Below are 25,387 nucleotides of genomic sequence, written 5' to 3'. Positions count from 1 at the left end.
CACTGCTTATTTCAGAGACTTCTGAAATCCAATGAAACAACACATATCAAAGCTCTTTAAATATAATACCCTTTCCAATATAAGTTGATTATTGTTTATTAACTAACTTGCTGTGGACAAGCACAGCAAAGAACTCTGGTGCCGTTAGTGGTTGATATGAAGCATAATTGAATGCACACAACCCCACCCATGTTTTGCAGGACAGACTGTAAAGGCTGAACTCTACAGAGCTGGCAAAAAGGTCTGAGTAGGATCCCACATGACAAGCTCTGCATAAACCAGCTCTCAAATGGTATTTACTGATCCCGCTGTCCATGCAGGTAGGAAGCAAAGTAATCGGTTTTGCTTTCTCCTTTTTCAAATAAACAGGGCAGTTGTTAAACCAGAAGTGAATCTGATCCAGTGCAGCTCTAGGAGCAGTCAGCTGCATTCTGCAGCAGGCAAAAATGTAAACAGAGCTCTGTAATTCTAGACCAGGGCAGAACAGCCATAGGTTTCATAATAGGAGAGTCTACGGGACCGGAGCCAAGGAAAATGAAATGTTAGCCTGGGCCTTTAAACAGAATCATGTAAAAGCAGAGTGCATATTTGTTTAACACACACACACACACACACACACACCCCCCACACACGATCTCTTTCTGTGCCAATACCTTTCTGAACCTTCCTGACTAAAAGCTGGAATCCCGGGAAACATGGGTAAGACTTAACACTGTATCATCTCATTCTCTAGTGGGAAAAGACTTTTCTGCTGAATATGGAGATGTTTCTCTTTTTTTCTGCTTTCTTCTTTTTCTTCTTCCTCTTTTTGTTGCCCCAGTTAATTACAAAGTATGACTGAAAATAAAATAAATGAGCCCATTCCACACATCCCCGTATCTGAACTGTATCATATAAGTTGCCAATTGGTTTTCTAATCCTTGCACTCAGTATCTGCTGTTAATTTGCTCGCTATTTCAAGAACTTGAAGACTGTCAGCAAAATACATGATGCATTACAAAACTTATAATTGGAAAGAAGAATATCTGAAGCTTTTCTGACAGGGTAAACATAAAGTACTATTGTACTGATCAGAAGAAAGAAACGTGATCAACCTTGTAGCTATTTGTGTGCAAACACAATTATAAATGCTACACAGAGTGGAATCAACACTCAACTCCCACTTTGAAAAACGCTGAGAAAATTACATCTAAATGAATGAAAGAACTCTACATGTTTACTATACGAAATGAGGGGAGAGGAAGAGGAACAATCTCATGCTAACACTTTCTTTGAAAAAACAACTCAATGGGCTTTCTCTTGTTTCAGCCATTTTAGAATACACTGCCTGGGCCTGATCTCATTTTCCTGCTGGAGTTAAGGCACTTCCTCCACAGTTACTAAATCTGACAAATTACACCTGGGTCCACTCTATCGTGGAAAAAAAAAATGTGCTCTTTGTTCCTGACCCCTTGGTCAGCCTGGAGATCAAATTCCTGGACACAGGACAGCCCTACTCACATTCATTAAAAGCCACGGGGGACACGCTCTGTATTTCTGTTCAAGAGGAGAACAAGGTGTGGGCTATCACTGAACAACACAAGTGCTCTATTCCGCTCAGTGCAATGTGAACTTTTTACTTTTTTGCAGCTTTGTTGTTGAGCAGTTAGTATGTGGATTTTTTTTTTTTTTTTCAAACAACATCTTAGTCTCAAAAGAACAGCTGAAATCAGAGAAAGAAGAGGCTAGTCGATTTTTAACTGCCAAGTGCCACATGTGAATTTACTGAATCCGTGCTGGCACAGAAATGCTGGTTATAGCTTTACTAACCAAAAACATAAGAAAATGGTTTCAAAATTCTCCCTCTCGTGCTCTGGTAAGACAAGCAATGAGTGACCACGGAGGCCGACAGTTTACGTATCAGAATTTTATCCCCTCGCTCTAATCAACTCAGCCCTTGGAGAAGACATCACAGAACTGAGATTGAGTCACCAAGAGGAAACCGGGAACCATCGTGGGGGCAGACAATCAAGACTAGGGACAGGAGAGATCCATGAGCTCTCCTGCGGAAGAGCCAAGTCTGAGGCTCACCAACTTTCTGACAACACCAGACCCTCTTCTGGACCCCAAAAAGGAAGAGGAGAAAAGAAGACAATAGAAGCTCAGCAGTCTGTGACTGACCTGTTAGATGATGCCTGATTCCTCTCTCCAACATTCTGGGAAAAACAGGATGGCAAAGTCACAAAACCTGTCTTAGAGCCTCCTGAAGAGAAGCGTCCAGGGAACTCAACTCTTCTGTCCTCCCCAGATCCCCTCTCCTTCGCGGGCTGCAGATCCCACCACAGCTCCTTCCAGCTTAGGCCACTGATTTTTTCCAGACCCATCAAACCACACTCAAGTGCTCTTCCTAGGGGATCTAATAAATACCACAGCATATTTTGGTTGCAAACTCCTGTGAGTACTCTGGTATGTTTAAGTTATTTTCTACATACAAATTCCTGTTAATCTGTGAATCAGGAAATAGTACTTTAATTCTCTTTGGTCATTGGGTAGCTTTGGGCTATGCTGTAAGTTATAAAAATATAATGAATGCAAACAAAGATTGCTTTTCTGTATCTCAACCAAGTCACAATACATATATTTTAAATACATGAGTTACAGTGATTTTCCTAATCTGGTGGCAATTACTTTTGAGAAACCTATGAAACCCCCTTAAATGCTCTGTGCCTTCTGAAGATTTTTCAAAAATCACCCTATGTTATTCAGAAATGATCTTACAGTGAGGAAGAGCTTCTCTGCAAGTCAGAGGCCATTCCTCAACGACTGCACTGTCTTTCAGAAGGGAGGTGAAGCCGGACTTTCACTCTCTCCTGCTCTCTCTCACGTGCTCTCGCTCTGTACCCAGAAATGCTGGTACCAACATCCTACTGACCCTGAGACTCACTAGCAGATTACAATCCAACAGGAATCATTGCTATTGTTTTTTTTTTCTCTTGCCCTTTGCCACCTTCTCACATACACACATAAAAATAAACTGATGGATATTAATTAAGCACAATATAAACTGAATCTGCAGGTTTTAATCAGCAGTTGCCATACCACCACCACCACTCAGTCATCCTCTGCTCCCTGGAGTTACACTTGCTGGGTTCCCATTGGGTGGGAACTACCAGTCGTGATTCTTGAGCAGTTAGGTAACATTAAGTGCCTGAGTTTTCTTCTCTTCCAAATGAGGAATCACAATAGTGCCATTCTCTCAAGGTATTTTAAAGATCAAATGAGATAACAGATATAAAGGATTTAGAACAGTGCCTAAGAGTATACAGTCATCGTCTGGTTGGTTTGACCCAGAAATAGGCCTCCTGTACCTACTCTTCAGCCTTCTACACCAATTTGTGAAGCTCGAAAGTAAATCACAGAAACTATCTCAACTTTCTGTTTTGGAGGACAAACCAAGCGGTTGAGCAGGGACAGTCAATCCGAATTCGCTCGGCTTGTCCTCTTCCAGAACCTCAACAACTCCTGGGAAGGCCGGCAGTGTTTTTCCAGTTTGGGTGAGTAAAGGCTAGTTCTTCTGCTCAGTAAGATACACAGAGCCCTCAAAAGATAAATAATAGGCTCCTCTGATACTGACACGCATTTCATCTAACACTCTCGCTTTTGATAACTTGCTTTGCATTTTCAAGGTGAAAACACTGACCGTAGGCGCAAAGTCTCTTGCCCAAATTGACATAAATATTTAGCGACAGAGCCAAGGCCAGAAAAATGATAATTATTAGCCTAAACTAACTTGTAGGCACTTTTCCAAGTTCATTGCAAATTTCACCCATGAAATCCTCCTAACAACGCTCTGAGATAGGTTCTCTTTTCACTGTGTTAAAGACACAAAAACTTGGGCTCAGCTGCTAGGAAGTAACTTCATTAAACTTAACAATTGACAATGGATGCAGCCAAGATTGAAACGCTTCCTGTCTGACCCCAGAGGACATGTGCCCACTTCCAGTCTTCTGGACTTCAGTTCTAAGGATTCTAGTCCTGAACGCTCACCCAAGAGCTTACAAACTGCCAGAGCATCAGTCTGGCCCTGGGGGCCTTAAGAGGTACAGACTGCCAAGCCTCATCTTGGGAAGGAGAATCAGGGTCTTCAAGGGGGGTAGGGCTTCAAAATCTGTCTTTCTACAGAGTTGCTCATTCTGAGGTGTAGAGAGAGTTGAGAAACTGCAACAAGATGTTTTGGGATTGCTTCCAGTATTAACGAGAAATGGAGCCACCTAAGGCCAAAGGAACACGCAGAGTAGCTGGATCTCTGCACAGGGTAACACGGGAGGTAACCTTCTCCAGGAGCCAGCTGTGTGTCACTCAGACTCATACTTAGCACAGCCACATAAGGGGATGCATGTCCAGCTCCCACTGATCTTGCCTAAAGGAGTCTGTATCCCAATAAAGACAAGTGCTGCCTTTTGCACCTGTACCCGGCTATGTACTTTACTGGAAATACAGCCATAAGGTTTCCTTCCATTCTAGTCATTTCCATTTAAAGCATCTAAGTCTGAACCATGTTCTCTTGGTGCAGGGCTAAAAAGCAAGAGAAGCAAACGGTTGGAATTCACACTTACCAAGGTGCGCCGTATATCCTGAATCCCTTCACTGTTACTTCCGAGTCTTGTAAGTAAATACTGTTTGTCAGGAGGGACTGAACATTGTCAAAGTCCTCTGGTTTCAATTTGGACACAGAGGGGAAACGGTAGTAGTCCTGTTTAACAAGGTCTGCCATGAATTCCTTATCAAATGTCAGTTCATGATTCCCAGCAATCACTATTTTATATTCATATGGCAGGTTTCCTGAAAGAAGAAAAAAGAGCACCAATTAGCACGTTCATTTCCCATCACAAAGCACAACAGACGAGACTGCGTGATTAGCAGGCAGCATATTGAAATGGAATTGCTCACATATTCATTCCTTTATATTTCCATGTGAACCAAAATTTAAGACTACTCCTTTATGCTAACAAAAATGACAATAAACAGAAGATGGGAAGCTGTGAAGAAGCTAAAAAGCTACTGAGAAGGCAGTAAGTTTCCCAGCTTCATTAAAAAAATTCTCTCTTCAAAACATAAAGCAGCCAACTATTGAACACCCCAGAATTCTGGTTGTCAGGATTTTAGTGTATCACTCACACAAAAGATGTGGCATAACCAAGCATTCCACAACTTGAATAAATGGAAGGAACCGCATGACTCAATTTCATATTGCAAGTATAATTTTAAGTTTACCTTCGGCTTGTGAATAAAAAGAACGTTATTAAGGGCCCTCTCGTTAGAAGGCTAACTTTCCTCCCATTGGGATAGGAGAAGGGACTGAAAGCTTAACCCCCTTTTAATATTTATGGTATGGAAATGTGAGTTCTCAGTGTGTGCTTTTTATGCAAAAGTTTCCCGATCAAAATGAGATAATTCTGGGAAGAAGAATGAAAGCTATAAAGGAAAACCTAAACACCAGCCTTCTGCATAGATTTATAATGTTTGAATAACATACAGATCATACATATTAATAACTCACCCTGATGCTCTAAGAACCAAAATCCAAAGGGAGATAGTGCTGGGCAGCTGTCCCCATCCTGAAATTAATGCCCCTTCCCCTACACTGTCCCAACTCATCCCTTAGGATTACTTACTTTATTTTATTCTGGAAAAGAGGGTGGAGCAATGGCACCTACAATCCTAGCTTCCTGAGACTCCTGGGTCCAAGGCAAATTAATGTTTCCTGCTACTCCAGGAAGAATTAAAGTGACTGCTAATAGGAAATTGGACACACTTGTTCTAAGAACGGTTCCTTGCTGGCAAGCCAGAGTGTATGATTTAATTAGGGAAGCATAGTGGGGAAGAGAAGTTTTTGTGGGGGATAGGATGGGGCAGGAATTCTGCAGTCCATCCACTTGTACTAAAGAAAGTGACCCATGAAGATAACACTGGGGGTCGGCGCCGCGGCTCCCTAGGCTAATCCTCTGCCTTGCAGCGCCGGCACACCGGGTTCTAGTCCTGGTCGGGGCGCCGGATTCTGTCCTGGTTGCCCCTCTTCCAGGCCAGCTCTCTGCTGTGGCCAGGGAGTGCAGTGGAGGATGGCCCAAGTGCTTGGGCCCTGCACCCCATGGGAGACCAGGAGAAGCACCTGGCTCCTGCCATTGGATCAGCGCGGTGCGCTGGCTGCAGCGCGCCAGCTGCGGCGGCCATTGGAGGGTGAACCAACGGCAAAGGAAGACCTTTCTCTCTGTCTCTCTCTCTCACTGTCCACTCTGCCTATCAAAAAAAAAAAATAATAATAAATAAATAAGAAAGATAACACTGGGAAGTCCTCACATTCTCAGAAGCACACCCAAAATACATCTTTTAATATTGAAGCAGACTTTAAGTCTGCCAGATTATGTTTTGTCACATTACTGATCATTCTTTAGCTTTTAATTTTTAACTTCAAATAGAAGTACAATTGCACATATATTATGCATGTTATGAGGAGGCTTAAAAGAGGAACAAAAACAGATGGGACATAATATTGCAGAAAGATGAAACAGAAACACTGAGTCAGTCTTCAACGGATATCATTGACTGATGGGCCATCGTGCGTGTGACATGCCTCTGGCCTCTGCTGTAAGCGAGGTTGTGCAGAAAATCTCATCAAAGGCAGGAAGCCTTCTTCTACATCTTTATGTGCATTTGGCAATTAGGAGTGACGTTTGTTGTAAGCTATTTGATAGAATGTTGATGATATTTCACAGGATTCCTGCACTTGAAAAGCAGATGAAAGACACGTTAACAAGGCCACAAATTCTCGTGCTGGGAGTCTGCAAGTGGTCCCAGAAGGCTAATATCATGGTTCATGACCCTGAAGCTTAATATTGCACCCCAGATTCACCTGTGCTCTCAAAGCCAGAGAGGCTATGATGTTTTTCTGGACGGTAATCTGTTCCAAGGCAGGTCCTATTTGCATGAATTTTTGAGCAACTCAACTTGTGCACATCAGACTGTACACAGTTGTCCACTTGCTCCTTAATCTTATGATGACAAAATCACTGTAGATCCTTCCAGTATGCATCTACACTCTTGCAAGAGAGCTTGGCTTCTCAGATTGTCCTTATTTTAGAGCTTTAGTTTGAAACAGGTGAGCCTAGGACACAGGGCAAAGGAAGTACATATCCTCCCTTTGGAAAAAGTTAAAGAAAAAAAAATTGCAGCAAAGTAAATCTTCCTTAGGAAGACAGGCATCTTTAGTGTCTTTTAAATCAAATTTTGGAGACTCAGCATAGAGAAGCAGCTACCAAAATGAACAGCCACAGAAATGATGATGATATTTACACGTTGCCAACAAACTCATTTCTTTCTGAGAATCCCAATAGTAGTTTCCAGGCTCCATCTTCTGTTACCTATGTTATGAGATTGTCTGACATATTTTCTTTTTTGCCGAACTGACCTTTCATCTATAATCTGCCAACCTTTATGTTTTATATGAAAAGTGTAAGCCGGGCAGCTGACAAATCTCCTGTTACTTGATGGCATTTTCATTTTTTTCCCAGACTAGATTAATTTGGAAGGCTCTGCAGTCAAGCTTCAAACTTCTTGGTATTCAAAGAGCATCACTTAAAAATTGTCAGACAAAGAGGTGCCTGTCTTTATCTATTTTATTCAGATCAGGATATCTAAGCTGACCTGGTTGAATAAAAAAAAAATCAGGCCATTTATAGTTATTCTAACATGGAAAAACCCTTGCTCTCAATGACCTAAAGTATTCTGCCAACTAAACAGCTCCATCCTTCCCGAGATGTGGTACATCTTCTATTAATGATAGACAAGTTTACTAAGTAGAATGGAGACAAATCTTTGATAAAATGTCAAACAGTTCTGTATATTTTAAAAATGCATGCTTGAAAACATACAAGAATAATGTAAGTAATGATATATAGCTTGATTTTTCTACTTATATATATATATATAAAGTAAGAGATGATTTAAAGAAAACTATTGAGACGATAATAATACAGTTAATTCATAGATACAGCAAAGTGATGACAGTAGCAAGTGAATGATTAAAATATGGGAAATGAGCCCATCAGCCCAGCCTAGAGCTCCAGACTATAAGAAACACCATTAGCTCTCAGAGCCATTTGTGTCTTTTTCTGTCTGTATCTTCTGCACTTAGTAGTGTCCCATAAATTGATATCATAAAATTAAAAGTCATCTGCATTCTCACTAATTGCTAATCTCCCCACACTGTTGCACTGCCTAGTCCCCACAGCAGCCATTTTTCCAGATTCTTCTCTAGTTCACAAACTCACTGTGACTGCCTCCCTGGTCGCTAAGCACAAGAATAAAGATGTGCATAGGATGTGGTGCCTGCCTCCTTGTCAATTTCCAACCTCCCCTGGCTGCATCTTCCCAGCTTCCTAATTACTGGCCTCAGTTTCATTCTTTCCACGCATGCTAACACCTTCTTCATCCAGACACCTTCTCTCTGCTGTTTGGGGCCTCTCTCCATATATATGGAGTTCTGTTCTGTAATGAGTCTATGTTTACCCACCCCATGAAAACAAAAACAAGCAACCCTTGACACCTCCACACATGCACGCATGCTTCACACGATTATCAACATCCTTCAATACTGTTTCTTCGTTTCTTCCTTGACAGGTTTCCTCACTGCACTTCTAACTTCAGGAAAGAGGATTCCAGAAGCTCACAGGTGCTAGACCAAAGTCAACCCACAGGTGTGTTATAGTTAGCTCTCAAATGAATTTTATTTATTTATTTATTTTAAAATTGAACTAGCTTTTAGAATTCATGAGATACCCACACAAAAAACTTTTTTTTTTTTTTTTTTACCAGTTCCAGCTCCTTTTGGAAAATCCAGACATCAAGACAACACTGATTCCAGACTCCAGCACACCTCCTTGCCCCTGTTTCTTCTCACACCTGGCTAGGTTATTGTTTGCTCTGCCTAATGGGCTATTAAGTTATTAGATTTAACAACTTACAGACAAACGATCACTCAGAATTTACCCAGTGCTACCTGATTTCTGGCTCTGTTCTCTTCCAAAAGCTCCTCTGGAATGTTGTGAAGAACCTCCAAATGGTCAAAGTCAAGGCTTTTTCTATATCTCCTCTATGGATCACATCACAGTGACCTCACTGACCTGAAAGCAGCCACTCCCTTGAACAACAATGTTGCACTCCCTTCTCGCTTGCTAATAGTTCCTTCCCTGTATGCTCTCCCTCAGCCCGCTGTGCGTCCATCTCCATGCAGTCTGCTCCATGCCACTCCATTCGTCTTTATGCCTATGGATAGTATTGAACACTTTCTTATTGTCCTATAACTGTCTGTTCTCCATGATTCAATTTTACACCATTGCAGTTTAAACTGTGAGGGAAGCATGAGGTTAAGAGCAGAGATTGCAAGTTTCTCCACATGTTGATTGTGTGATGCTGGACAGATTCCTTTTGTTTTCAAAAATGCACAGCGAACTGGGGATGTTACAGCACCCACCTCGTGGATTCTGGTGAAGATAAGGCATTCTCAGCACATACATGCTATAAACAATCACTGCATATTGCACATTATTACCACTTTTTTTTAGCTTTGCTTTTTACATGTAACTTGTCTCTCCCCTAGGCTTGAAGATGTGGATCATGGTTTGTGATTATGTATGTGACACAAAGTACTCACTCCAGTATCTTACAAATGGTAGGTGCTTGTTGATCAGGGAAGTCATGAAGGAGCCTCTGCAAGACTCATCAGGATGCTCCTGAGAATTCCAGAAACTGAGCGTGTCATTGCAGACTATGACCAAGTATACGCCAGCGTCATGACTTCTTCCAAGTATAAGCCCTCATGAAGTATCTCACTTTCTCAACCCAAAATCCACGCTAGCCAAATTAACCCCAAACTAATCATTTTTAAACTTCAGTTGCCTCAAATATAAACAGGAGAAAATAACAATAAAACCTCAAATATCTGGTGAGGATTAAACAGCATCCTGCATGGGCTGTCACAGTTCCTTTCTTCCTCGCTCCTTCCTTCCTTCCTTTTCAAGAAAGACAGACACACAGACAGACAGATAGACATAGAGAGCTCCCACCTGCTAATTCACCCCCCAAGCACCCACAACAGCTGGGGCTGGCCCAGGGCTGAAGTAGGGAGTCAGGAACTCACTTCAGGTCTCCCACATGGGCGGGCAGGACCTCAATTACTGGAGCCCTCACTGCTGCTTCCCAGGGTGTGCATTAGGAGAAAGCTAGAGTCAGGATCCAGAGCCAGGATTCAATGTATGAAACAGGCCTCTTAACCAACATCTTAACTTCCAGGCTAAGTGTCTGCCACCAGTACAGTTCTGACAACTGATATTTTCTCAATAGACATCAGCTATTAGCTGTTGTCACAGTTATTATTATGACTTTGATGATGATGATGATGATAATGATGAGGATGAGGATGATGACCCTTCCCAACTGTCATCTAACAAAGCATTAGTTCATGCCAAACTCAATCACTCTCTGGTGTCAGGAACTAGGTCACTAATCCTGAAGAAAAAGGCCTGAAGACACTAATGAAACCTTCAATTTTCCAATGGGAATAAGCAGGTATGGTCTACTGTGTCCTTCAAGCTAAAGGCCAATAAGGCCTCTGGATCTGGAGGCAAAGGTGAGTGAGCCTCAGAAGCCTCAACCTGCCCACGGTACAAACACTGCCAAGATGATCCTAACCATGCACAGTGTGTGCCTTGAACACACCACTTCTTTCTTCCTTCTATGGTGCATTTCTTCCAATATTTACTGGATGACAAAAAAAAAGAGTGCCAGCTAAGACTCTCATTCATGGCCAAATAGTATAACCCATGAGAGACAACATCCACACTCTTCTCTCAAGGGCAACTGCTTGTTTGGGATAATCCCAATCTCTTTGTAGAATTTGATGGAGGTACCATATGTATGTAGCAAGGAACAGAGTGTCTAGAAATGTTTAAGATCCTCAATGATGTTCACATCTGATGTTAACTGCAACAACTTCAAACAAAGCAAACACACAGTGAGGGGGTCAAGTCCAACCTCCCTTACCTATAACACTCTAGACATTGAATGTGTCACTTACAGTGGCTCTCAACCTGATCTGAGAGTTTGAAAGTTGTGTCCTGTGAAGTCTCCCAGGGCTGGAGCAAGACAACCTGAGCAAAAACACAAGGCTAAGGAGAAGGACCTGCTCTTGTGTTCATCAGAGTAGCTCTCCTCATCTTGGCTTTACATATTTATCGGAAGATGTCATTTGAAGAAAGCTACACATGGCTTTAAAAAATCAGGAAGAAAAACCACTGACTCATTCAAATCCATTTTATTTCTGAGGCAACTGAGGGCCAGAGAGATGCCACAACTTACTGAGCATAATCGCAGGCTGCACTGGTGGCACCAGCAGGACAAAGATTGAGCTCATCTGCCTCCTAGGCCAGTACTCTTTCGGGTGATCCCAAATGTGTAACAGCCTGCAAAGGCTGGCCATCATGAGTCCTCCTGCCATGCCCCTACCTATGGGAATCCTTTCTGTCATTCTAGACAGTGATAGCCCTTTTTGTTCGTGCCATGAAACAGAGCTCTGCATTCTAGATGCTTCTCTGGCTATGTCATGGACTTCTCTTCCATGGGTCATAAGGCAGTGTCAGCCTTAATACTACAAAAACACAAACCCTGGCTCAATTAAGGCATTCCCCAAATGCTACTTGTACTATTGCTATAGTTTCTTATTTACTGGCTCCCAGAAGAATTTGAGAGTCTACTCAAGGAAGGGAAGGCCAACTTTATGTGAGGTCTCAGAATTTAAAAACTCATCGACTAGATTATGAAAGTTGGAATGAGACTTTGACAGGAGAATGTAAGTTTGAAGTAATAATGCAAACACCTATAGGAAACAGAGAGGTAAAACAGCAATGTAAATTGGACTAGGTAGAAGATAATAGAGATCTGTGAGGCCTGGGGCATGTGTGGATCATGATTTCAGAATAAACATATATAAACTCTGTTCTAGCCAAATAAGATATCCTTACCAGCTTCCCCTTCTACCCTAGTAAAAGCTAATGTACATCTGGGGCCGGCGCCGTGGTGCAGTAGTTAATCCTTCGCTTGTGGTGCCAGCATCCCATACGGGTGCTGGTTCTAGTCCCAGCTGCTCCTCTTCCAACCCAGCTCGCTGCTGTGGCCTGGGAAAGCAGTAGGATGGCTCAAGTCCTTGGGCCCCTGCACCCACGTAGGAGACCAGGAAGAAGCTCCTAGCTCCTGGCTTCGGATCAGCGCATTAGTGGCCATTTGGAGATTGAACCAATGGAAGGAGGACCTTTCTCTCTGTCTCTCCCTCCTACTGTCTGTAAATCTACCTCTCAAATAAATAAATAAGAATCTCTTTAAAAAAGTTAATCTACATGAAATTAAGTACCACATGACTACAACCTATTTTTCTGCTATAAATTATTATAGAATGCATTCCTCTAGAAAATTCAAGTTCAGATGAACCACAAATCCACCATGAATTCCAGAATATTAACTTTTTCAAGGAGTCTGTGTGCCACCTAGTAGGAGACGTCTCTTACCTTATACTTTCTCAATGACATGAATGGGAACTATGGGAAATTAGGACAACCAAAGCTGCCCAATGTCACCTAACCCATACCCCATTTTTTATCAAAGGCCTGGTAAGCAAGCTTATTTGATTGCTGTATCTTCTTTACTTCTGCTAAAACCAAGGGAGAAAGCTCAGCATACACCATCAGTTCTTTATGAAAAAACGCATCCAAAGGCCAGTAAGACTTGCCACGCATCCTAGGTAAAAGAAAACCCACTTGTCTAAAAGTGACAAATCCCAAGACTTCCACTACCTATGCCCACACCCCGTCATTCTCCTAAATTATAGATTGTAAAAGTATAAGAGGAAACCAAAAATGTCTGTGGTATAACACTCACATGCAGCTTGCTCTGTAGTAGGAAGAAAAACAATAAAGAGATGAGAGGACAAAAGACTTCGCTCTGGTTTCCACTGCCCCGGAAAAACAAACTCACAAGACAAAACCTTCAAGTTCATCTCCCCTTGCTAATATTCTAGAAAGTACCTAACTTTGTGAGGTTAAAAAGATTCAAACATAAACAGATTCAACCGTATATTACGGGGCTGTTTCTAAACACAAGAGATATATTGCAATTTGATCACATTTCTGGAAGCTTCAGCTTGCATAGGGCAGTGCCAGGGGCCTGTTTGAAAACACTGTTCCTAATATCAGTGATATAAATAGACCTTGTCACACCCTCAAGGTACACAGAAGAAAAAGCTTCCTGTTTAAAATGATTATATTTTTAATATCACAACTCCAGCAAGGATGAGGAAAATGTTCAAATCCTAAAATTTTTCTATTCCACTGAGTAATGAATAAGAAGAACCTGGGCTTGAAAATTGGCCAAGCAGAAAATTCTGCAGGAGGATGAAAGGAAAATAATTAAACCAATAGCTATGAGGGTATAAGAGCGATGAGTTTCAGGGATGAAGGAAGGAGACACTTCAACTAAATCCCTCTCTGGCGATTACTAGGGGCTAACAACAGAGAACGTCTGAGCTCAGCCTGGAGGCAGGAAGGAGACTCTGTCAGCCACCACAAGGCAAAGCTGTATATCTAGCACCTAGAAAAATCCTTGGTACTTAGGTGGTGCCTACTGCCTCCCATCACATGAATGAATGGATCTCCAAAAATCCCTCTTGGCTCCACAGTTTGCACTTACTGGCCTCAGCTGCAAAACCACCAGAAACATTCAGTCAGGGCAAGCTCCATCTCTGACCTCAGTCTGTCCCCCGTCAGGCTCCGTTAATTTTCACAAGTCCTGACAGCTCTAACGTTAATACTCACACTTGCTGATGGAGCCACACAGCAGGTTCAGACTGCTAACTTCGCCTCTGAAACTCATGCATTAGGTTTTCTTCCATGCTTGCAATGGAAAACCAAGTCTAAGAAATATTAAACACAGAAAACTATATTACAATAATGTTAAGGCTGAGCCAGAAACCCAGGAGAATGCAAGGAATGCTGAGTGAAAGCCCAGTGGGTCCGCTGCAGCAGTTAGGGCTGGCATAGGAAGCCACAGTTGCAATGCTCCCTCCTCCACTTCAGTCTCTTCCATAAAAAGAATCCCAAGGCAACAGAGGATGTCAGAAGCCTTAGTCCACACAAAGGAGAGAAAAGTCCACTCTTTATCCTCCAGGAAAGCAGACTCCCTCTGGACCTGAGCAGTCACCAGTACACTACACTGAGGGCAGGTGACATATTTAACAAGTGCAAGCCGTGATGTAGCAGGTTAGATGGTTAGCACATGTCATTTTTAGCGACTATGAAAACAGCTCAGAGATGTAATTTACAACCATCAGTATGCATTCCTATCTCAATTAAATTATTATTGGAATATAACTAATTATGACTTACACACACACACAAAGGCACATGCATGTGTACTCATTCACGCTTTTTAAAGACAACCACATAGTAGTAACTATGAATGGCCATATCCCTCGGATTTTGCAACTGAGTTTCTGTAAGTTTGCCATCAAGAGGCAAGGTGTGTTCTAAATGTGAAACTGTGGTGACATCTGCCCACTAAAGCTCAACACCAATTATACAGAGGTAGTAATACTAGGCTGGACCACAGGAATCCTATGGTCTCTTCCACTGTTTATTTTATCCAAGTTTTGTTTTACAAATGAGGGCTTTTGGCTTGTTAAGAAAGATTTATACTACATACCACAAAGCTGATCTAAATAATCAGAGTGTCTCCTAAAGACCCTTCAATCTATACCCTCAACCTTAACAAAACAATACAAACCAGGCAGGGCTCCACAGTTGGTCTGCTGCCTGAGATGTTGGCATCCCGAATCAATGCCAGTTTCGTCCCTCCCCTCTCCTCCCCTCCCCTCCTCTCCTCTCCTCTCCTCTCTCTGTATGTATCACTCATTTCCTTTAACTCTGACTTTCTAATACGTAAATAAATGTTAAAAAGTAACCAAAAAACATATCAGGGCTCCACTGGTTTGTCACAAGAAAATTGGTAGAGATAATATCAAGTCTCATCCTAATCAGCAGTATGCATGTTTATACTACTTGACCTTACAGGAATATACGACCTATGCTGAGTATACAGCACAAAGCAGAGAGCCCAACCTTGGGGTCACACATTTGGGATCAAGTCCCTGGTTCTATCATTTATTGCCTATGAAACACAAACTCAAAACATGCTATTTTTCCTTCACATTTTTTCACAGTATGAAGAAGTACAATTTACCACCTACCTTACAAAGCATATGTGAAGATTAAATGGGATTGGAAAAGTCTCTAACACAATACCCACCACAAAAGGGATGATGGCTATTAACAATGTTTTAAACTGTTTTCTGTTTTACATTATAATGCCATTCAGTATAAAGGGTCCATCTCCTACATTTAAAACATTACACCACCTTAAAAGGTATTCAATAAATGTATTTGATAAATTCCTAGTATTGACTGGCAAAGCCTATGGAGAGTTGAAGAATATGCTGGCTTCTCCTCCCATAAAACCTTTAAAAAGCAACTGAGAAAAAGGTGTTCCTTCTAGCTATAATTATAAAATAAGTGGCAATTATTCTACTGAATAATTAGAGGAACAAATGCAAATTCTATGTGTTTGCATTTTAAACCATTAAGTATAGTGAAGATCAAATTAAATAAAAATAACACAAGGCATAAAGGGCACATCTTTTAAAAGAAATAACAATTTTAGAGGCTTTTTAGATTTCCCCCTCCTTAACCTCACAAATAGGAATAAAAAATCTTTCTCTAATAACTAGTATTATTTTTGCATGCTAAAACAATGTTTGGACAGATGAATGCAGGCTATCATTGTGCAGCGATTCTGAGGGGCTGGGCTGCAGTAGCCAGAATGGAGCGTTGACAGTGGAAATAAAATCTCTGCCTTAACAGCGCCACTGGGGCTAGATGAAAATGGTCTTCTAGAACTTGATTAAAACTAAATTGAAAAAGAACATATTTGGCTAATATTACATTAGACTAAAATATAGAAATGAACCCTAATACTCTCAGAATCTAATAAGAAAAAGCCGTCTCAATTTCCAAACTTTCAAAGCATCTTCTTTAAATGCATCACAGATCAATTTACATGGTACTTTTGCCAATAAGCAAAACCAAATCACAGGTTCCAATTGGCTTATATTGGAAAGTGTGAGAGCAAATGCTAGAAAATGCAATTACTGCAAACAAACTACATTTTCTCCCCTCTGAAGGGAATTTCAGGGAATATTTTATTGCCATCAAATAATATTTCTGAAGGCATCAATACACAATTCTATTTTCTTTTCAGGGTCTCTACTCACTGTATAATCTAATCCACTCTACAGAATATCTTGAAATTTAGAGAAGTGCCTACGAAAGGGAATATTACCTTGCACACACATCTTCTGTCAATTTTAATAATTTGCACTCTGGACAGGAAAGTGTATGGAGCAAAATTCAGAACCAATAAAATTGACTTTCCCTATTTTATAACTCAAAATTTTAATGAAGCATTTCAAGGATAAAATTCACACAAAACCTCTCAGGGAAGGTTATCTTGATCAGTAGTGACAATGATAAGATAGAAAGACTGGAGACACTTTTATTTCCTCTTCCATTTTTGCTTTCTCTCAACCTTCAATGGCAACATTTTCTTCTAATAATCACTCCACTTAATCATATCTACTAAGAATTCCTGGAGGGTATGAAATCTTGAAATCTCCTTCGGATAAGATTTTAGCTCCACTGGGACTCCAATTCCAACAGTCTACAGTATCTTTCCTTGGGTACAGCATTGTGGCATAATGCCACAGCCCCCCTCCCTGCTGGGAGGGAGCAGTGCAGAGTATGTAGCACAGTTTCCCAGGAGGAAACAATTTCTGGCAGTCAATCACAGCCCTTGAGGCCAAAGGTTCCGACAAGTTGAGTCTAGAGGTCTATATCACTTTATGTATTTTCATTCTTTACCCATGGCTTTCTAATTTTCTAGAGATCCGGCCTCCAGTATGGTAAAGGTAAAACTTAAGATAAATTTGCACTATGTCTTTTTCCTAAATCCATGTTTTCTGTTAAGCAGTAGCGTAGGGCTTAAGGTGTTCTTTAAAGCTCTCCCTCAAATAATTCAATTAAATATTTCAAAGAATCCAAGTAAGCAGAACACAGATGGAAAACATACCTAACCTGCTGAACACTATTCCCAGCAAAACAGCAAAATGAGAAGAGCAGATGTAATCCTTGTTCTGTGAGGATCCCTGTTCCTGGCATCCTAAGTCAGGACAATTCGTCCTATGTAAGCTTAGACTGCTCATTAAAATGACATGTCCATTTCCCTCGTGTAACACACATGTTCCTAATCCCTGACAGGACATAGGTATCCCCTACCTTTTGGTTCACTTTTATGATGGGCCAAACTGTGTACTCTCCAAATTGATATTACCAACATCTTCCTCTTTAGTACCTCATAATGTGGCTATAGGGTCATTAACGAGGTGATTAGATTAAAGATGGAGCCATTACACTGGGGGCCCTAATGCAGTCTGACAGCTGTCCTTTTAAGAAGGAATCTGGACATACAGACACCTGCGAAATGTATGCACAGAGAAAAGGCCAAGTGAGGACACAATGAGAAGACAGCCATCTGCAAGCCAAGGAGAAAGGTCTCAGGAGAAATAAGACCTACGGACACCTCGATCTTGGTGTCCTAGCCTCCAAATAGTGAGAAAGCAAATGCCTCACCACCCAGCCTACGGTATTTTATAGGAGCAGCCCTGACCTTGCAAACTAACACATTTGCCAGGATGATGGCCACTGTCAATCCCTCCTACATTGAAGTCAAATACAAATCTGATCTCTCTTTCTCTCTTACACACACACACACACACACACACACAAACACTCACTTTTAAACTTTCCCAGATTCCGGATTCCCTATTACAGCCTAAAGACCAAAGGCTAGGGACCAGAGCCATGGTGTAGTAGGTTAATCCTCCGCCTGCGGTGCTGGCATCCCATATGGGCGCTGGTTCTAGTCCCGGTTGCTCCACTTCCAATCCAGCTCTCTGCTATGGCCTGGGAAAGCAGTGGAGGATGGCCCAAATCTTTGGGCCCCTGTACCCGCACTGGAGACCTGGAAGCAGCTCCTGGCTCCTGGCTTCGGATTGGCACAGTTCTGGCCATTGCAGCCATTTGGAGAGTGAACCAATAGAAGATAGACCTTTCTCTCTGTCTCTCCCTCTCACTGTCTATAACTCTACCTCTCAAAAAATAAATAAAAATCTTAAAAAAAAAAAAAAAGACCAAAGGCCAAACTCCCTGGTGTAGTGTGGGGAACTCTCTCTGATTTGGGCCCTGCCAGACACTCACTACTCCATTCCTATCTTGAGCTCTTAGCTTGCCAAATGCCTGCAGTTGATAGACTGAGAATTTGTCTAAGCACTCTTTCCCACTGGAAGATAGACTGAGGGAGATTCAGCCTGTATTCTATTCATCTCAGTATTCCTGGAAAGCTTCAAAAGTTATTTATAAAGTAAATGAATGAATGAAACAGTAATTCTATCTTGGCTGAGAATCAGGTGGATATGGGTAGCTAGCACCTCAATTTTGGATTCAAGTTGGCCTTAAAGTGTTATCAATCCCATTCTTATTTTATTCTAAGATATCACTAATAACCTAGACCACAAAGTATACTGTTCATGTGCTATAAAGAAACCACATCTGACTTAAAAAACCTGTTCTAAGGGGACTATTTCAGAAACAGGCAAGGAGATTGGCCTGCACACAGTAAGGACTCAGTTTTGTTGAATGAATGAACAGATGATAGAAGAATAAATTAAGCCGGCGCCACGGCTCACTAGGCTAATCCTCCGCCTTGCAGCGCCAGCACACCAGGTTCTAGTCCCGGTCGGGGCTCCGGATTCTGTCCCGGTTGCTCCTCTTCCAGGCCAGCTCTCTGCTGTGGCCAGGGAGTGCAGTGGATGATTGCCCAAGTCCTTGGGCCCTTCACCCCATGGGAGACCAGGAGAAGCTCCTGGCTCCTGCCATCGGATCAGCGCGGTGCGCCAGCCGCAGCACACCGGCCGCGGCGGCCATTGGAGGGTGAACCAACGGCAAAGGAAGACCTTTCTCTCTGTCTCTCTCTCTCACTGTCCACTCTGCCTGTCAAAAAATAAAAAAAAAAAAGAATAAATTAATGAATGAACTGTGCCCATCAAACAACTCATGTGTTGCAACTTCAAGAGAAGGTAATTGTTACTTCATGCTAACATTATCACTTAAAGATCTGTTCAGCCCTTATTCCCAGGATTTGACAGTTCAGAGGAGACAATCAAGAGATGGAGTGAATGAAGAGCCCCTCATTATTTGAGGGAGGTGCCTGTATTTCTTCTTCATTGTATCCCTTCATTGAAAGTTTTCACCCCTAGGCTTTCAGGCAAATCACTGGTGTTTTCACAGCTGGCTTTGCAGAGGCCACTCTTTATAAATGAGTTTACTGCTCAGACCCAAAGAAGATATGTGTGTGCATCTTCTCAGGCTCCCAAATCCCTGGGTCAGAGGAAGGAATCCAAGCTAATTTATGTGGGATAGCTCTTTACTTTTGCTTCCAACAGAAAATCAAGGGGCAGCAGGGTGCTCCTGACCTCTTATCCTAATTCCAGGCTTATTGAAATTCCAACCTCACGGAGTCCTCAGAGATCATAATCATTCCTCCTATGGAATGGGAAACTAAGACCTAGCAGGGCCACATCACTCCTTAAGGTCATCCAGTTACTCAGCTGCAGCACAGAACTCCTGAATTTTGAAGACTGATCCTCTCTTCTACCAAAGCACACTTGCACGGGATCCAGTTTTGAGCCAGAAATCAACGATTCACTTTGCACATCTGGAAATTTCAGTTCTTAGGAACTGAGAGGCATTTCTAAAGACTGTGCCTACAATCATGAATCCTGATTCTTAAAATCAACCTGCCACTGGCAGTAGGTATCATGCAACAACACCCAAGGTAGAGAGTCATTTATTTCTTTATATCTCATAGATACTGAGGGCTGCTCAAATTTCATTATAGTGATACTCTTTGCTATTCTTTTTTAAAACTCTACTATTATGGTTTAAGGCCATGTTTTTTACCTTCACACATTGAAGGCATCTGATTAGCCACCTTACATAAGGAGTTAAAGAAGAGAGTAATTTAAGATGATACAAGTGCCTCTCTAGACGGGGTCACTATTTTTCCATATCAAAGCACCCTTTAATGGAATACAAACATCAGGTTCATTCAGTATGCCATCATCCCAATTTTTTTAAAGATTTATTTTATTTTGAAAGACAGAGTTACAGAGACAGGCAGAGACAGAGAGAAAGAGAGAGAGAGAGAGAGAGAGAGAGGTCTTCCATCCACTGGTTCACTCCCCAGATGGCTGCAACGGCCGGAGCTGTGCCCATCTGAAGCCAGGAGCCAGGTGCTTCTTCTGGGTCTCCCATGTGGGTACAGGGGCCCAAGCACTTGGGCCATCCTCTACTGCTATCCCAGGCCATAGCAGAGAGCTGGATCAGAAGAGGAGCAGCCAGGACTAGAAACAGCGCCCATATGGGATGCTGGTGCTTCCCAGGGCTTTAACCTGCCGTGCCACAGCGCCGGCCTCCCCATCATCCCAATTTTTACATCTTTCTCTTCCATCATCAGCAAAAGGGATGCATTTGTTTATCCTCAGCCAATATGGCAGCTCTTTTTTCATGTCAATCACCTGGGTGATTTCTCAAGATCTGGAGCAAAAGATTTTTCTAGGTTGATATTTTATAATACATAGGCTCATCTCAACTACCGTGTTCCATTTTTGCTTGTCTCCGAAATACCGACTTTCATGTTTCACTCTGAAAGTGTGAGCCACAGGTGGAATTACTGGCTCCTCAATGCTGGAAAACATGTGAAGTTTCTTTTGAAAAGGCTACCTTTATCTTCAAGTATTTAATTCCTTTGGAGTATTTTGCCTGGAAAGTGGAGATTAGATACACTGGTGGGGATAATGTAATTTTTAGAAGGTTTAACATAATTCTCCAGAACGGAGAATTCCCACCACTTTGTATTCAAAGTTACCCAGAGTTTGTAAAGTTGATTCCTTAGTAAGAAACTCTGGTTCAGATTAATCCGTTCTTACTTTTCAGCTCAGCTGTCTGGCATTTCATTTTTAACTGCACACTCTCAGTTACTCACATCGTGGTTTAACCCTTTTTCCCCCTCACCTTTTCTTTTCAACTTAGCTCACTTCAAAGATCTTGCAAAGTCAGGTCTCAGTCTAATTTTCTAGTCCAGAAGGCTTGGGAAAAAGATAGCCCATTAGATCCCATTAAATCACATTGGATCTGCGATCCTCTCAGGAGGAAGAATGAGACTCGATAATGAAATAGTTCCCAGAATGCCCAGGAAAGGATCACTGTCTTTTATAACATCAACACGTATTCCATGAGGTCTTGAGATTTGATAGACAATATGCTTGGTGTTGGACAGGAATAATGATGCACAGAGTGTCAAAAGGTCTTTAGCCTTAAAAGGCTTATACTCAGGTGGGAGCAACAGACAGCAAAGAAATATCTGGAAATATAATTCAGATAATCCTAAGTGCTAGGAAGGGAATTAGCAGGCGCTATGAAAGAGAATAACTTCAGAAATTACTGAGATATTGCTATCAAGGAAGGGGTCTTCTCGGGATCAGTGAAGATTTTCTGTTTGAACAGTCCTTTGTTAATAATCTGTAGATACACAGACTTCCACGATCACGTGTAACAAGATGAAAGGAGGCAGAAAGCATGGTTAGGTGTACACACACACACACACACACACATACACACGCACCACAGATTTTAACAATAGTGTATCAAACACAGTTTCCTTAAATTCTCAAGTTTCATGAGAAAACGCAAATATAGGAATATTCTATGGTTGATTAGCTTAAACATTTTAAGACTGTTCTTGTGGTGGAGAATCTTTTATAACGTATATATTCGGGGCCAGCACAGTGGTAGGGCAGGTAAAGCTGCTGCCCTCAGTGCTGGCAACCCATATGGGCAACAGTTCGAGTCCCAGTTGCTCCACTTTTGATACAGATTTCTGCTACGGCCTGGGAAAGCAGAAGACGGCCCAAGTACTTGAACCCCTGCACCCGCATGGGAGACCTGGAAGAAGCTCAAGGCTTCTGGCTTCAGATAGGCCCAGCTCTGGCCATTGTGGCCATTGGGGAGTGAACTAGTGGATGGAGGATGCTTCCCTTTCTCTCTGCCTCTCTGTAACTTTTTCAAATAAATAAATAAATATTTTTTTAAAAGAACCCACATATATTCAACTTTTCTGCATTAGTAAGGAAAGCATACTAAGGATGTAATGTTGCACCAACACTATAGGAGATATAGTATAAGGAAATAAAATAAAAATATACAAGACTGAGGTGGATGTGTGCTATTTTGAAGCCAGATAGTGTAGTTGTAGGGGGCTGATTTTGAGCAGTTCAACAAAACTAACATATTTGCTCATTTGCTTGGGCTCTACCTTTGCAGCTAGCCATAACGCAATGCACTAACTGAGGGGATGTCAAGCAGGCAGCAGCAGAATGTTCTGTGAGGATGGTACTGGCCTCAGCAACCCTAGGGGTGCAGACAGGCTATGCACTGTAGTTTCAGTGTCCTCCTCCATAGTCATTCTACCCGGCCATCACTGACTCCAAATTTTGTTCATGAAACTTCACACATTCAGGAGCCATGATGGGATTTTTCTCTCAACTCTCAAAAGTCAGCATGGGAAATGATCTGTAAGAACGTCACACCACCTGGAAGGAGATCATTTTGCTGATTTTGCAGAAGGTAAAGAGGGGATAAACAAAATTTTCCACTATGAAAAGTTTATGAAGAAGCTTGGATTAATGAAAACAAATTTAAATGAGTGAAGACAGGTTGTGAGTTGGGGCAAGGGGTCCAAGGAACATAGTTGACAAATCACTGTCCTAAAAGCAGGATTGTTCAAATTATTTAACTACTGTAAGGCCTGAGACAGCCATCCTAAGCTGGTTGTTTCCAAACTGTTCTGATCTTCTGAATTGTGTAGGAAGTTTTAAAAACAAATTCCAGGCTCCTTCCTAGGAGATTCTGATATTCTGGTCTCAGTGGGCCATGACTTAATGGAAAAATACTCGTTCTGCACTTCTACTTTTTTTTTTTTTTTTTTGCATCTTCTCATGATTAGATGAAATCTCAGAGGCCAACATTACCCTAGGAGGGAAAATAGAGGCCTCTTGCCCCAACTGTACTCTAGTCCAAAGGCAGAGGGAGTTATCAATCCAACCAAGGTTAAGCCCAGTTCACTCATACAGGGAATTGGACTCAGAAACTTCTGAGTGGAATGGTGGGATGACCACTGGGATGGGGCAAGCCTCGCCCGCTGTGGATGTCCATCTTTCAGCAGGTCTAGTAGGGTATCCTTGTTACCGTGTATTGATTGTTTCAGGTTCTAACCAAGTGTCTTCACATCTTTTCATGACCAACTGATGGTGACAAATAACTAACTGGGATCATTAAAGGGATACTTCCAATACTGTCACCAAAATCTCAACGTGCCAACTACATATGTTTAAGAGAAAGAGGATGGGGCCGGCGCCGTGGCTCACTTGGTTAATCCTCTGCCTGCGGCGCTGGCATCCCATATGGGCGCTGGTTATAGTCCCAGTTGCTCCTCTTCCAGTCCAGCTCTCTGCTGTGGCCCGGGAGTGCAGTGGAGGATGGCCCAAGTGCTTGGGCCCTGCACCTGCATGGGAGACCAGGAGGAAGCACCCGGCTCCTGGCTTCAGACTGGCGCAGCACCAGCCGTAGTGGCCATTTTGGGGGTGATCCAACGGAAGGAAGACCTTTCTCTCTGTCTCTCTTTCTCACTGTCTATAACTCTGTCAAATAAATTAAAAAAAAAAGAGAGAGAGAGAGAGAGAGAGAGAGAGAGAGGATAAGCTCCTCTAAACAGACACCTGTCAAACATAATACTGAAAATGGGCTCAGCTTTCAGATTTTTTTGTAATAGGAATCTGAAATTTTCCCTTTTGACATCATTTTTACTGCCAGGATGGGGTGACACCCATCTCCTTAAACAGCCACTGGCAAGGAAAATTACTTGCTGACTAGTCAAGATCCACTTGCCTGGCTCTAAGAGCCTGCTCATCTTTCTGAGCAGACGACTCTCCAGGGCAGGATGAATACATGAGCAAGACTAGGGTTTCTGCCACTGAGGCCACCTGGAGTAAAGATTTGAATAGGCCATCCATAGTGACTTCTTTAGGACTCTAGTGATAAAATGGCTTGCAGAGCATCTTAAAGAAAACAGCCAGGCTGGCGCCGCAGCTCACTAGGCTAATCCTCCACCTGCGGCGCCAGCACACCGGGTTCTAGTCCCGGTCAGGGCACCGGATTCTGTCCCGGTTGCTCCTCTTCCAGGCCAGCTCTCTGCTGTGGCCCGGGAGTGCAGTGGAAGATGGCCCAAGTACTTGGGCCCTGCACCTGCATGGGAGACCAGGATAAGTACCTGGCTCCCGGCTTCGGATCAGTGCGGTGCGCTGGCCGCGGCGGCCATTGGAGGGTGAACCAATGGAAAAGGAAGACCTTTTTCTCTGTCTCTCTCTCTCACTGTCCACTCTGCCTGTCAAAAAGAAAGAAAGAAAGAAAGAAAGAAAGAAAGAAAGAAAGAAAGAAAGAAAGAAAGAAAGAAAGAAAGAAAGAAAGAAAGAGAGAGAGAGAGAGAGAGAGAGAGAAAGAAAGAAAGAAGTCTACAGTTTTCGTGCAAACAGTCCATGTGTTGTGACTTGTAATTCAGGAGCCAGTCCTGTGGCGTGGGCACTGACTGAGACTGCTCTGGGGAATATTTCAGAACATCGTGCTTGTCTTCTTGTTTTCTATTTTCTTCTTGAAAATTTTCACTTTTTCTTTTCCTTCTCATCTATTCTTTTTTCTCCTTTCTCTTTCTCCCTCCCTCCCTTCCTTTCTCTCTAACCCTCCCTCTCTCCCTTTCTCCTTCACTCCCTCCTTACTTCTTTATGATTTTTTGCCTATGCCATAGAGCAACCACCAAGCCCCTTGTTAGAAAGAGATCTTCCAAGTCACCTATTGAAGAGCTGCCGTGAAACACATCACTTACACAGAGATGTCCTAGAGGGAACAGCTCTTTATCTCACTGAATGTTATCATATCTTCATGCAATGCCTGGAACTTCAGCAGTCATTCCCCGACCTTTGAAGCAAGACCAGCACAGGAGAATGGGAGAGAGGAATACTGAAAGAACC

General features: G+C 42.3%; 1 protein-coding gene across 11 annotated transcripts in view; it reads right to left on the bottom strand.

Moving 5' to 3' along the window:
- Positions 1-25,387, bottom strand: part of MPPED2 (metallophosphoesterase domain containing 2) — a 195,735-nt gene that overhangs the window by 86,106 nt on the left and 84,242 nt on the right. For 10 of the 11 annotated variants that reach the window (XM_070064518.2, XM_008269263.5, XM_089310106.1 and 7 more), the window contains one exon: positions 4,596-4,821. In XM_070064518.2, the coding sequence (XP_069920619.1) occupies positions 4,596-4,821 (226 nt within the window). Of the gene's footprint in view, positions 1-4,595; positions 4,822-13,895; positions 13,994-25,387 lie in introns of all 11 variants that reach the window. The other variant, XM_089310114.1, reaches the window with a different exon arrangement.

This window comes from Oryctolagus cuniculus, chromosome 1, assembly GCF_051225735.1.
Source record: "Oryctolagus cuniculus isolate XC-2025 breed Fujian yellow rabbit chromosome 1, ASM5122573v1, whole genome shotgun sequence".
Taxonomy (NCBI): domain Eukaryota; kingdom Metazoa; phylum Chordata; class Mammalia; order Lagomorpha; family Leporidae; genus Oryctolagus; species Oryctolagus cuniculus.
The sequence above is the reverse complement of the archived record's forward strand: the minus strand, read 5'-3'. Positions and strand labels throughout refer to the sequence as shown.